Raw genomic sequence first — 13,399 nt, forward strand, 5'->3', positions numbered from 1 at the left:
TTGCATAAAACATGAAAAAACTTTTTATTTTTGGTTCGAATATATTGTATTATTTGTTTTACTTTGGAATATTACATATGAGTCATATCCAATTATTTTTTATATATATTGTGGAATTTATTTTAGGCGAAAATTTTCTCCTCTCTGCGTTTCTTAGTTACTACTGTACCAGGCTTATGCTGAGCATCTGGATGATTCATCAACTCAGGTGGACAAACCGATACTGGACTTGCCATAACACATTGCTTGAGGTCGTAAAACAGAGTACTATCGTCTTTCGTAATAAATGAAATTGCTACACCGTTTTTACCGGCGCGGCCAGTACGACCAATACGATGTGTATAATCTTCTATTGTTTTTGCCATATCGTAATTTATAACTAAAGATACATCCTTAATGTCAATACCACGACCAGCGACATCTGTTGCTACCAATATATCTTTAGCACCAGATTTAAGTGCTGCCAATGCATATTCACGTTGCTCCTGGCCTTTACCGCCATGCAATGTACAAGAATTATAGCCAAGTTTTTCAAGTCCTTTAGCCAGAACGTCTGCACCTTTCTTTTGATTAACGAATATGATAACTGGCGGTTCAATACCACGCGAAAGAATCTCCATCAGTTTCTTACGTTTATCGTTCTCACCCATCATGTACACAATCTGTTCAGTGCGTTCAGTTGGTTTACCAACGGAACCGATATATACAGTGGCAGGTCGTCGTAGATAAGAGCGAGCCAATCTCTCTACAGCTGGAGGCATAGTTGCCGTAAACATAACAGTTTGTCTGTAAAAACCAAATAATTTATTTAAATGAACGTTTCAAAATATGTATAAAATTTACTAGTTTGTGCAGTTCATTCTTATGAACTTGTTACTAGTTCATTTTTATGAACTAGTTCATTAGTTCATTTTTATGAACTAGTTCATTAGTTCATTTTTATGAACTAGTTCATTAGTTCATTTTTATGAACTAGTTAATTTTTATGAACTAGTTCAATAGTTTATTTTTGTGAACTAGTTCAAAAGTTCATTCTTTCACATAAATTTACTTTGGTCAATAGTAAACTAAATTGAATTGTTTAATTTACATAATTCTAATTCAATTTATTTCACTTTTTTCGTATAAAGAAAAGATGACCAACTACTTATATTGTAATTCTAATAATAACAGACGACAATTTATGATAAAAAACGATCTATAAACCTTCGAATCAATTATCACATTGTTGTTGCTGTAGCCCCTGAGGATTGTGTAGTCCCTTTGGGAGCTGGTGAACGACATTTGGTCGTCGAAATCCGGGAAGTAGACCCACTCGTTCTTGGAACAAATCTTTTGTCATAACACATTTTGCTAGAGACTTCTCTAAAACATTGTTTTTAAACGTATCCCAGACTTTTGTTGCTGACTAAAATCGTTCACACAGTTTGTCTTTAATGGATACCCAATCAATACTATATCTTATGACCTATTAAGGAATAGTATAGACCTATTGAAAATACATTTAAGGTACCATTCAGAATTCAACTTTATATATTGTTTTAATCACGATAAACACATCAAAAACAGGTTTACAGATGGACAGACGGACAGACATCTTTATATCAATTTGTCTTTATTGTACATTATTTTATGATCTCGATTGTCGTGGATTCATTAAGACCTACCATTCAATAGCATTAGGACAAAATTTTGATGTACATCGATGTTGTTTTAATCATGATAAACACACAAAAAATAGGTTAAATAGGTTAACTACTTCACAGATCTGTACAGATTACAGATTACCCCCAGCTATCAAAGAGTAAAAGTGCCCAGTTGCGCTGACTCGAAAAAAAAGGATCAACATACAATAATATCTTTCCTAATATCTTACCTACCAGCCTATTAAAAACAATTACCGCTGAAAATATACTTTCGATGTATAAATATATTAAAGCCTATAAACTAGTAAATAAAATTTAATTTATAATATCCGAGCTGAAAGCGTGGCAGCTAGCGCTTGTTTTTTGACCTTAGTTATAAGATTTTTTATTTTGTAATTAATTATAATAAATAAATAATCAATATATTAGTTCTATTATATATAATATAGTTTACTAAGTTATTGGTAGATGACTATATTAGTCATTACCGTAGATTTGAAGAGAAAACATATAGAGGTTTTTCGAATAATAGTAAACTACAACAACAAAAATTCATTTTATATTATTTTAATTAATTGAATTTTTGGCTGACCATACAGCTGTGTCGAGTATTGTCAAATAGACATCATCAGTACTTTTGGAAATAATTCTTGTTTATTGAGACTGCAAGTACCAGGAATCGATGTCCTGCCAAATTTGAAGCTCAGAGTCAGCGCTAATTAACCAACTGACACAAAGCCGTACTTGACTTTTGTGTTCGCACATTTTTCTGTAGTTTTGTCACTTTACTGCGAACGTTTTTATTAACAAATTCACTTGCTGTGTTTATATTAGAACAAAATCATAAACCAGCTGTAGAATAATTGAATTAATTATATTTTTATTTTTTAATTGTTAAATTTCAATACTATTGTGTTTGCAGAGCCATTATTTGTTGCATGCTTTTATAAGCACGGGCGAGAGAGAGAGAGAGAGAGAGAAATATATTAAATATTACAATATCTTAATAAAAAGAACTATTATAAACTAAAAATAAATAAATAAGTCATTATTTATGATTTAGCTTACCTGTATTTCTTCTTCGAATAAAAATTTTCCATTAATTTACTTGCGTCTTCTGCTTCATCCGTATCTGGTTTTAGGTTGGTAACAGGCATATACTCTAAGATTTTCTGTACATCAGGCTCAAAACCCATATCAATCATACGATCTGCTTCATCAAGTACAATATATGTACATTGAGACAAAACTAAGTAACGATTTTCTAACACATCAATTAAGCGACCGGGTGTAGCAATAACAATTTCACAGCCTAATCTGAGACGAAAACCTTGCTCCTCTCTAGATAAACCACCTACTACGACCACAGTCCGAATGCCCAATGGTTGTCCAAATTTAGTAGTTTCCTCTTCAATTTGTTGCGCTAATTCACGAGTTGGAGCCATAATAATGGCATACGGACCTTGGTCAACATCTTCCAGTCGTTCAATTTTTGGTAACGATTGAATCCAAGATAAAAGCGGTATTAGGAAAGCAAGTGTTTTACCTGAACCTGTTTCAGCTACACCAATAATATCTCTGTTTTGCAAACCAATGGGTATAGCTTGTCGTTGTATAGGTGTTGGTTCCTTGTAACCAACTTTATCAATAATTTCAATGATTTCTTTTGGAAATCCAGATTCACCCCAACTGCGTATTGGATTGGGAATTTTACCACCTTTAATTGTAATATTGTAATCTTCTCTAAATATACGCCAATCACGTTCAGTCATTTCATCCAAATCTTTTTCGGACCAATGCCGATCATCCCATTTTTGTTTATCTTCCTTGCGTTTCACTTTCTTCAAACGTACTTTTTCTTGTTCCTTTTCAGCTTCAGTACGACGTTTTTCCAGTAAATCCCCATAGAATTTACTTTGAGTACGCTTTTGCTCCTTTATGTCGATACCTAAATATTTATACATTATAAGTTCAGTTTATATGAAATTAGTTTTATATATCAATTCTTACCAGCAACATTGCCCCGACCAAAAAACTGTACATGATGTCGTTCTTTATAAAGATTGTTATAATCTATGGAAGTATCTTCACCAACATCCCAGTCGAAAACAAATTTCCGGTCATTCAGTCTACGAACACGTCTCTTCTTCTTGATAATACCCAGATAACGTTCACGAATGGCCTCTAGTTCTTTCTCTTTATCTTTGATTGTAAGATCTTCAGCGCGTTTATTATCACGATCTTTCTCCTTATCCTTTTCTTTATCCCTTTCACTGCGCCGATCTACACGTTCACTTTTAAGATCTGTGGCGCACACAATATCAACAGAAGCAACACATGGGCGCGCCGCTTGTAATCGCATCGCTGCCACTTCTTCCTGCCGTCGTTTCAGCGCTTCTATTGCGCGCTGTTGTTTGGTCAAGAATACAGGTTTGCTCCGAACTTCTTCTTCACGTTTTTTCTTTTCGAGTAGTTCCTCTAAGGAAAGTGGTTCAGTTTTCTTAAATTTCTTCTCTAATTCATTTTTAACATCAGCAATTGCTTCACTTTTGAAATCTTTACTTTCTAACATTTCTTCCTTCATTTTTTCTTCATATTTATGTTTTTCTAGTGTTGAACCACTATGCTTGGTACGTTCGTGTGATTTGGACCGCTCACGTATTTCCAGATTTTTCTTTCTATCTTTGTCTTTTTCGGAAGACCTACCACTTCCATAACGTTCTTTTGATCGAGACCGAGATCTGCGCATTCTTCGCTCTTTTTCACGATCGCGCAAACGTTCCTTTTCCCAGTCTTTGTCATGGTACCAATCACGCTCCCGAGAACGTGAACGACGTTTCTTATCGTTACCCATATTCCATTAACGCGATTTCTTGATTGAGAAAATAGTTTGACTCTTTAATTATTCACTATTGTACAAATTGCTATAAAAAGTGAGGCTCATATAAAAAATATCAAACACCAAACAATTAATTTACACACATGGAGAGCTCACTATTTCCAAATAGATGCTCTCGAACCACTGTTACTAGATGTTGCAGAAAATCAGGTACAACCAGAGAACATACACAAAAACAGAAGTCAAATTTACAAAATACTGTGCAAAAAATTAGAAACACGCCAATTCACGGCCAAAGGTAGAAATAATCATGAATGTCAAAAATTTTTTATATTATATCAAAAATTTAGAATAGGATTAAAATATGTAGTACAGTCAAATAAAGTGAAAACTCGAAATGATGTGCATAATAATTAGCTTCTATAAAACCGATAATAATTTTTTTGAAAAAGTCGTTTACTGTGCTTTAAATGATATTTAATTTCATTACAAAAATTGTAGACCACAACATTCCCTAAAAATTAGTTTTTAACAATTTTTCTTAAATTTCATCGCCCTTAAGGTAAAATGCCGAGTGTGACCCTGAGATGTTCGCTTTCTACCGCTTGGGCAACTGTGTGGTATGGATTACACAATACGATTTATAAATTTAGTTATTTGGAAAAAATTATATAATTAACAAATAAACTATTAACTAATTATTAGTTATTAACTATTTAATATTAATTATGAAATAATAATAGTTTGAAAATATATTAATTTGATTTTGATTTATTAGCAGTTTTTATTAGGTCTGTTCCACAAGCTACTCGTAATAATTTTGAGTAACACTGTGTATAAACAAGTGCGTTCCATCAGCAAATTTTCGAGTAAACGAGAGCATCTGAGAGAGCACAAATTTGTATTGATGTATGAATCAGCTGTTTTAGTTTGATTTTAAAATTTTGTATTATTTATTTGCGCGGCACTTATGTTTTCACAAGACTTTACACAAAGCTGTTCCATAAAACTCTGTGTAAAGAGCGTAATATGAGTTTTACTTAGTTCTATGTTATACAGATAGTCATATGACCGTAGCAATTTTATGTTATAAGCAAAAAGTTGTAAGATTATTGCAAGAATTATAAAACAGTGATAAATACTGCTCATTTAGCAGTAACAAGTGATATTAGAAGTTTGAAAATTATATAAACGAATTTATTGACGATCTCGTATTGCTTTCTTAAGAGCCTGAGCTATCAAAAATGTAAAATATTTGGTCAATGCGCCGTGTCTTTGACTGTGTATTCTCCTTACTTCATTATAAACAAAATTTACACTTTCATATAAATTCAAATAAAATATAAAATGATCAAAAATAATTTTTTTGCTTCTTTCATTTTATTTACATTTATATAAAAAACATTTTTATAAAATTATCTAAAATTATCACAAAAATAGTGTTTACAACAACAAATTTGTTCAAAATTTTCTTTACTTCTCATATGTTTATTGATTTAGGCAGTCATACCAAGAAGTTGTTCTATTGGCGTCTTCATGTCAAAAGAACACATCTCATTATGTGATATTGATTACCAATAGAATTTAAATAAACGCTATTTGTTAGAATAATTGCAATTATTGCTGCAGTTTGAAAGGGCAATAGGTTATATTACCCCCCATTAACAGTAGATCCTGACTGTGCTTAGAGTACAAAGAACTTTTACCTATATAACATCATTATAAAACCAAAACGTACTCAAGGCATTCAGCTATTTGATAGTGCTAGTGCTAGTGCTTAAGATGCTAAAATTCTTCAAATATCTCCACCAAAAATATTGAGAAATCTACCCTATGGCACAGGTAGAACAAGCTCATCCAGAATTCATTTCATCCTATAGTCCAGTGTCTCGCAAAAACTAAAACTTCCAGCATTTTAAATAACTTCAAACTTAGTTCCATGTATCGTCAAGTCAGAGGTTCTATATTTGAAGTATGCAGGTCATGTTGCTCTTGATCTTGCTGTTGAAGAAATATTTGTTTAATTCTAATAAATACAATAATAATATTGTTAGTCTTATTGTAAGATAAGCTAGAATCAGTAAAATAATGAGAAAAAAAATCAAGATTTCTTCTTGATACTTACTTCTTCCATAATTTCTACTAGGGTCTTGAATCCAATTGAACCTAATACTTTGTCATTATTTTTATTTAGAAAGCTTTTAATTCTTTGTAATATTGGTTATTGATAGACTTGGAGTCGTTTCGTGACATGATTTCACTGTGTATGTCAGAAATGTGGGGATAGTAGTCTAGTATCATAACATACAAAGCATCTGCAAAGTCATAGGATAATGTCAAAGAGTAGGTGCAAATTATTCCGCTTAACTACAAAAGTCACATGATTGAGCACAGCAAAATATACACCAACCACTTAATTCGAAATTTGAAACGAATGATATGTTAAGTAAAAGTATATTTTATAGGTTGCTATATGTCTATTGCATTTCATAATAATAAGCTTATTCGAAAATTATTGTTCTTAAATCAAATAGTATATAGATAACAAGAATATACATAAAAAAATAAAATAGTTTTCGTTTCAATGTTCAAACCCAAGGTTTCGCGGTATCTTTCCGTCGCAACAGGGTTATATTTATTTAATAATTAATAAATAAAAACAGTATTCCAAAAGAAAAAAAAATTAAAATATATACAGTATATTGAAACATTCTTTATATAAAAATATTTGTATGTCTTATTTTAAAACTAAAACGTAATTATATTTAGGTTGTGTCTTCTTTTGTTGTTGAGAGTGTTAAAGGGGGTATTACATAGGAGACCTGCCTGTTATCTTGGTGCGTTGAAATGTCAAATTTGTGCCAAATCTTAAGTGTATTAGCAACATTTACAAGAATGAAAAACGGTGCGATAGAAATCAAAATATTTCCATCAAAATATATTTATAGTATTCTTTCTTGAGAAGTGTTCCAAATAATTTCGGCAATGAATAGTAAGCGACGTCGCATCAAGTCGTCGCGCCAAATATGATGTGTAATACCCGCTCATAAATTATACTGTTTTATAATATATTATATATTTATATTATATATTTATATTATATTATATATTTATATTATATTATATATTTATATTATATTATATATTTATATTATATTATTTATTTATATTTTATTATATTGTTTTTGTGTAATTATAAGTTATGTATTATGTATGTTATTTATTAAAATTTTAACATCTTAAAATCTTGAATTTGTTGTTTAGTTTTACTTTTTTAAACAATTTCCATTTCGCGTTCTATTCCAACAAACTTTAATTGTTCCATTGGACCATATCTATAGTCGAAGAAAAGTTCTTCGCCCGATTTTATAGCACGTTTAGCAAATATACCAATACGATGGTCACCAGTAACCATCATTACTTTTGCATAGCAATTTGGATTAATAGAGTGGTTCGCAAAACGAATTTTATTTCCTTTACGTGTTGCGTCCACTACGAAGTCAATGTTTAAATTAAACAAATATGAACACATGTATTTGTCATATACTTTGCCACGACGATCGGCTTCGTCTTGTGATATGATTTCTCCACAATATTCTGATATGAATTCATTCTTTTGTGCACCTTCCTTAAGAAAAATACCCCAACCTGCGACATCCGATGGAGCCATTAAAAGATGTTTATCTGTAAATGTATGTGTTGTAGATAAATAAATAACATACAATAGAGAAAGAAAAATCTACTTACGCAATCCACGTTGTATGCACACATTTTTACATGTGACTTTAGTAAGTTTGAATTGGTCAGCTCCACATGCCTGACACAAATCTGGATCACACTCTCGCACTGCCAAATAACACGGGCATTGTTTTGTGTTGCATTGTGCTTTACAACGACAACCGGGAAAACGATTCTGGCAGTCGCTGCTGCAATTGCAGAATTTTTCGCAAAAGTTCTGTGTCAATAGACAAGAACAATTCATGTCACATGGCCCAGAATGATCGCAGGGTGTGTAATTATACACATGAGCTGGATTTTCTTTTTTAAGTTGGTTTTTACGGCAATGTAATGACCATAATCGTTGTTTCTTTTTCTTTTTACGAAGTGGAGTATAATCTTGTCGCAATTCATCAATATTGAACTCGCTCGTTTCCTTTTGGGCAAATGCATATACCTAAAAACACATATAAATGAAATATTCAATATTCAATATTCAATATATTCTTAAGATTGCTTGTAAAAGAACAAACCTGTTGGCAAGTTTTTGTTAGTAACGTTTGTGCTATAGCGCAATAGTTTTTAAGAAATACTGTATGTAGAGTACGAAAAAGAGATTGATCACCGCCAGTCCATGTACAATTCGTATTTGAAGTGTCCATGATATCAGCTGTAATTAAAAATAAAATAGTTGAATAATATTATTTATACACTATTTATGTTGTTAGTTAGTCAGTTAGTTTCTTTATTAAAATTTTACAGTATTTATACTTATTCTAATCTAAACACTAACCTACCTGAATAGTACGTTCTCCTAGTATTTTTCATATAAAAATGCTAATTATGCATTTTAATTAATATTATTATGTAATAATTCGGGTTAAATGAAATTTCAATACAAGTTAATGCACTTTACGGATTTCATTTGTGCAAAACAAAAGAATCAAATTACTTTTCTTTTGTGCAAAATGCAGGTCTTTGCGCTTGACATGTACCGGTACACCGTATATCATCATATTACAATCATCAAATAATTATTTTGTTTGTGGATAACATAATTAACATGCAGATATACTACAGGATAAGATTGAATTATGGATCTGTAGGAATTTATTAGAAACTATCCTAAAGAATGGGAATAGTTTGGGCACAGAGAAATCGGAATCATGCCATTCGATATAGTTTTTATCGAAAGAATCAAGCATCTGCATAATATTCCAAAACTGAGAGAGAGAGAGAAAGAGACAGAGAGAAAGAGAGAGAGAGAAAAGCTATAACAACAATAATATTATATTAAAAGAGACATTTCACATTTGTAGGAATATTATTATGAATTTTTTTCGTAATCGTTACCATAATATATAGAAGCTATAGTAGCAATAGCAAATATAGTAAATTTTGCATAGGTGTAATAGAATTAATATAATACATTTTGGATTATACGAAATCAAAATTATGTCAGATCCATAACATTGCTTACCCATTATTGAGTTTATTTCTGCTGATACAGCACTATTAACAGCTACTCCATTATCTTTTCCGTTTTCTGTATTAAATTCCTTATTGCTAAATTGGCTATTGCTGTCATTGCTGTCTTCTGAGCTTGCATCATTGCATGAATCAATCGGTGGTGTTTTACTATCCGCTGCCAACTTTTCTTTCATGCCATCCTATGCGACAAAAATTTAGTTTCTTCTTAATTGATATGAAGAGTATTTTAAAAATTGGCTTACCAATAGCATATAACAATCCTTGCCGCAAGGTTCTGTAAAAGGTTTAAGTTCGGGAAAACGACGTTTAAACAAATTGGGTCCAGCATGACTTTGTAAACCTATGGCAAGGCAAATATATTAATAAAATTAGCTTTTCATTATTATGATAGAGTTTAGCACTTTTAATTAACACTTATTTTTGTTAAATACTTTTCAATGAATAATGATGTTGAAGAGGGCAAATAACTTTGCAAGTGGTAAGATAATTGTTATTTATATTAAATATTCTTTATATATGTTTGCTTATTAGTAAACGTAGTGACTTTTTCATTGTGTGTAATATAAAAATTTCTTACTTCATTATTATTATTATTAAAATTAATACACATATAAACATTTATATTTTAATTTAAACATTGACATGCATTCACAACGAAAATAAGGGCATTCACTCTCTCTTGTAAACTCATTGCAAGGTGCACGAAATCCAAGAATGCTATACAAAATTGCAAGGATGCCAGAATACCTCTGTTGCGGAATGCAGAATTGCTTCATCAAAATAAAGCAGTTGTTTTTGCAGCCGTATCACATTGAGCGAAGAAAAATAAAACTGTATGTAAGAATGCTGCCAAAAGCAAAAAGCTTTTTGCTTGATAAAAATCTTGACTAATTGTCAATATGTACTTGACAAATTTGTCAAGTTCACAGAACCCCCCTACCCTAATCAGGGGTGTTAATATATAATTAATTTTTATCTGACAATATTTAGAAAATTTTAAACACCTTTCGCTAACAAATTCATATTTAAGAATGAGAAGCAACTGATGTCAAAACAGCTGTTTTTTTCTATTGTTGTTTTGTTGCCAAAGCATATATGCAAGGGTTTAGGCATAGGAAGATTGCAAGCAATTGCAAGAAACTTTGTGCGTGTAATTTGTTGTTAATGGCAAACTCGCGCAATCTGTGCATTGCGTGCACCTTGCAATGAGTTTACAAGAGGGAATGAATAGCCCTAATGTTTTTTCAAAATAAATGTCTTTCATCCTTTCCTCAAATTTTTCTATAGATTAACTATTGATTAACTATTTTTGCGAATTTAAAAAAAAATGCAGATTTTTATAATACAAAATATAATCCTCAAAATTGGAACTTGCCCTGAGGTTAATGCATACCGTAAATTTTTTATTTCACACCTTTTTTGTTTATCGTTTATCTTCTTTTCAAATGAAATTAGGAGTCGGATGATGAGATTTTGCATAATATGTAATGTTAAATGATTAATGATGAATATTAATTTCAACATATTTCGAATATTTGACATTCATTAAACAACTACAAACTCACCGTTTGTTTGGTGGCCTAAATTGTAGTTTCAAATATTTTAACGTTTTAACAATAATGTACAATATACGTTTTTATTTGTTACGTTTTTAATTTTTTAAAAAAAGTAAAAGGGAATAAAAATAAAATAATTAAATATTTGTAAATATTTAAAAATCACTTTTCACAATATATATATAAAATTAGAACAATACTTACGATGCAGAAAGCAGTCATATTTGAAGCATCTACGACAGAAAAGGGTATGGAAGGAGTGCATCGTACGTTCTCGGCTAACACTTTCAGCCTTTTCGCCATCTATATTTGGAGTACATTCTTGCGGTCTTTCGGGATCCTGATGCTCAGTTGCCTCGATGTATCTTTAAAATAAAATAAGTAATAAGTATTTGAATTTAATTAATTTATTATTATTAATTAGATTTCGATTTTCTTACTTCTCCTTCAGTTCTATAGCAGTACCTCTATCTGGAAACAATGCACTGATAGCTTGAAATATTATAGGAGCTGGAAATGGTAATTTCTCCTTATCCGTTGTGCCATCATCTAAATCGGAATCTTCTTCATAATAATTCTTATCTTCTGTCTTTTTCTTTTCATTTTCGGTAACGTCTTTAGCATCTGCATTTTCTGTATCAGCTTTTTCATTTTTATCAGTTCGTTCATTTTCATTAGCAGTTTCTTCGATGTTGTCAGTGACCATTGTGCTTGAGGTTGCATTCATTTCCTTTGTATATTTTCTAGTCAACGCATGAACCAGTTCAACGAAAATATGTGTGTCCATAAAATTTGCATCCTTATCCCCATGAACCTTGCCATCATAGTTTTTGATGAGTTCTTCAATAAATTTACCATCTTTATCTAATACTTCATCTCCCATATATGGTATATTATGGAGCACAGTTTCGTCTTCCACCATAAAATTAACCTGAGTTGGCGCCCAAGTATACATGGTGGGAATCGGAGTAACTGCATATAAAATGCTGATAGGAGCATTTTGTCGAGTAGCTTCCCCATCTTTATATAAATATACTTCAAATCGTTTGACACAATCGATATGTGGTGGTGCATAGTTAGAAATGGGTAACCAAGAGCCTATCTCTGCTATGTCTTCCTCATTTCTGGCCCTTTAAATATAATAATGTTAAGAACTAGTGTTATAGCATTGACAGACGGGAGCTAAATTATCATTAAGGGGCTAAATTATAATTTATTTGCTCATTTAGCAGTTTTAAATGATCATTTATGGTCTTTAAATGACCGAATTTAACTCAATTTATTCGTCATTTAGGTTTTTAGAAATGGTAATGCTGCATATGAAAGTGAAACGAAATAAAAAATGGAACAAATTTCAAGGTATTTGGTTGTCAAAATGTAAACAAAACATATTTCGAAACATTGGTAAATGTAAGTACTCGTTATATTTTTATATATTTTATATTTCTTTTGATTTTAGATGACTTAAATTAATAAAGTTAAGCCCCACGCATGGACGGAAGAGCATGAGATTTTTCTTACAGCAACTTCTTAATGATCATTTATACCGTCTGTCAGGGTATTTATGCAAAACAAAAATAATAGTAACACAAATATATAAATACAGATACAGTAGTCCCTCCCAATCGTCAAGTAGTTTGTTTAACCAAATTTCCAGTAACTTAAGTTTTCTAGAATCTTTCCTTCTGGTATGTGCACACACCTTATTACACACTAATTTACATATAAGAATATATTCTGATAACTTAAGCTAAACCTAAGTGTTCCGTGAAGTTAAGATATAATTATCTTTAAAATTATTAACACTATAAACAAACTATAAAACTCTGAAATTCTATAAGAATATAACGGCATTGTAAAACTTACCAATTTACATGCCAACAGTGACCAATTTGCTTTGCCCTTATGGCACGCATTTTAAACCGAATTTTTGTATATTCTTTTTTCACTCTTCTTTTCCATTCATAAAGCACTTTTATATTACTCATTATATTAAAGTAAACAATTTTCCGATAAAGAACGCATAAATCAAGACAGATCAGCAGAAGCTTCAACAGCGTCTGTTGATAGCATTCACACTACTTTATTGGCGCGAAAGTAAACGTCAAAAAATACTTTACAACAAAGCATACAAAGAAAAGTATTCTTTG

The 13,399-nt window shown here is 31.1% G+C and overlaps 2 protein-coding genes across 4 annotated transcripts; both read right to left on the reverse strand.

The window, feature by feature from the left end:
• Positions 1-5: 5 nt before the first annotated feature.
• Positions 6-4,795, reverse strand: LOC119687174 (probable ATP-dependent RNA helicase DDX23). 2 transcript variants are annotated; one of them, XM_038101400.1, is made up of 4 exons: positions 4,629-4,795; positions 3,657-4,570; positions 2,715-3,594; positions 6-786 (listed from the first exon to the last, which is right to left on the reverse strand). In XM_038101400.1, the coding sequence occupies exons 2-4, from the start codon at positions 4,498-4,500 to the stop codon at positions 123-125; spliced, it is 2,388 nt and encodes a 795-aa protein (XP_037957328.1). In that variant the 5' UTR covers positions 4,501-4,570; positions 4,629-4,795; the 3' UTR covers positions 6-122. The 2 variants fall into 2 exon arrangements, with proteins under 2 accessions (XP_037957328.1, XP_037957327.1); XM_038101399.1 differs by having other exon boundaries at positions 3,657-4,795.
• A 2,901-nt stretch (positions 4,796-7,696) lies between these two features.
• LOC119688144 (histone-lysine N-methyltransferase E(z)-like) lies at positions 7,697-13,327 on the reverse strand. Of its 2 annotated transcripts, XM_038102805.1 has the most exons (9): positions 13,116-13,326; positions 11,690-12,379; positions 11,454-11,614; positions 9,936-10,033; positions 9,683-9,872; positions 8,736-8,872; positions 8,233-8,659; positions 8,033-8,169; positions 7,814-7,977 (listed from the first exon to the last, which is right to left on the reverse strand). In XM_038102805.1, exons 1-9 carry the CDS (start codon positions 13,235-13,237, stop codon positions 7,903-7,905), a joined length of 2,037 nt encoding a protein of 678 aa, XP_037958733.1. In that variant the 5' UTR covers positions 13,238-13,326; the 3' UTR covers positions 7,814-7,902. The 2 variants fall into 2 exon arrangements, with proteins under 2 accessions (XP_037958732.1, XP_037958733.1); XM_038102804.1 differs by having other exon boundaries at positions 7,697-8,169; positions 13,116-13,327.
• Between the last annotated feature and the right edge of the window lie 72 nt (positions 13,328-13,399).

This window comes from Teleopsis dalmanni, chromosome X, assembly GCF_002237135.1.
Source record: "Teleopsis dalmanni isolate 2A chromosome X, ASM223713v2, whole genome shotgun sequence".
Lineage (NCBI taxonomy): Eukaryota > Metazoa > Arthropoda > Insecta > Diptera > Diopsidae > Teleopsis > Teleopsis dalmanni.

Coding starts and splice junctions, on each gene's coding strand:
- LOC119688144 (XM_038102804.1), bottom strand. CDS start 13,237: ATGAGTAATATAAAAGTGCTTTATGAATGGAAAAGAAGAGTGAAAAAA. Junction 9,873..9,935: donor AGGATTGTTATATGCTATTG/GTAAGCCAATTT, acceptor TTTGTCGCATAG/GATGGCATGAAAGAAAAGTT. Junction 8,660..8,735: donor TAACAAAAACTTGCCAACAG/GTTTGTTCTTTT, acceptor ATGTGTTTTTAG/GTATATGCATTTGCCCAAAA.
- LOC119687174 (XM_038101400.1), bottom strand. CDS start 4,500: ATGGGTAACGATAAGAAACGTCGTTCACGTTCTCGGGAGCGTGATTGG. Junction 3,595..3,656: donor TGGTCGGGGCAATGTTGCTG/GTAAGAATTGAT, acceptor ATAAATATTTAG/GTATCGACATAAAGGAGCAA. Junction 787..2,714: donor TATTCGAAGAAGAAATACAG/GTAAGCTAAATC, acceptor TGGTTTTTACAG/ACAAACTGTTATGTTTACGG.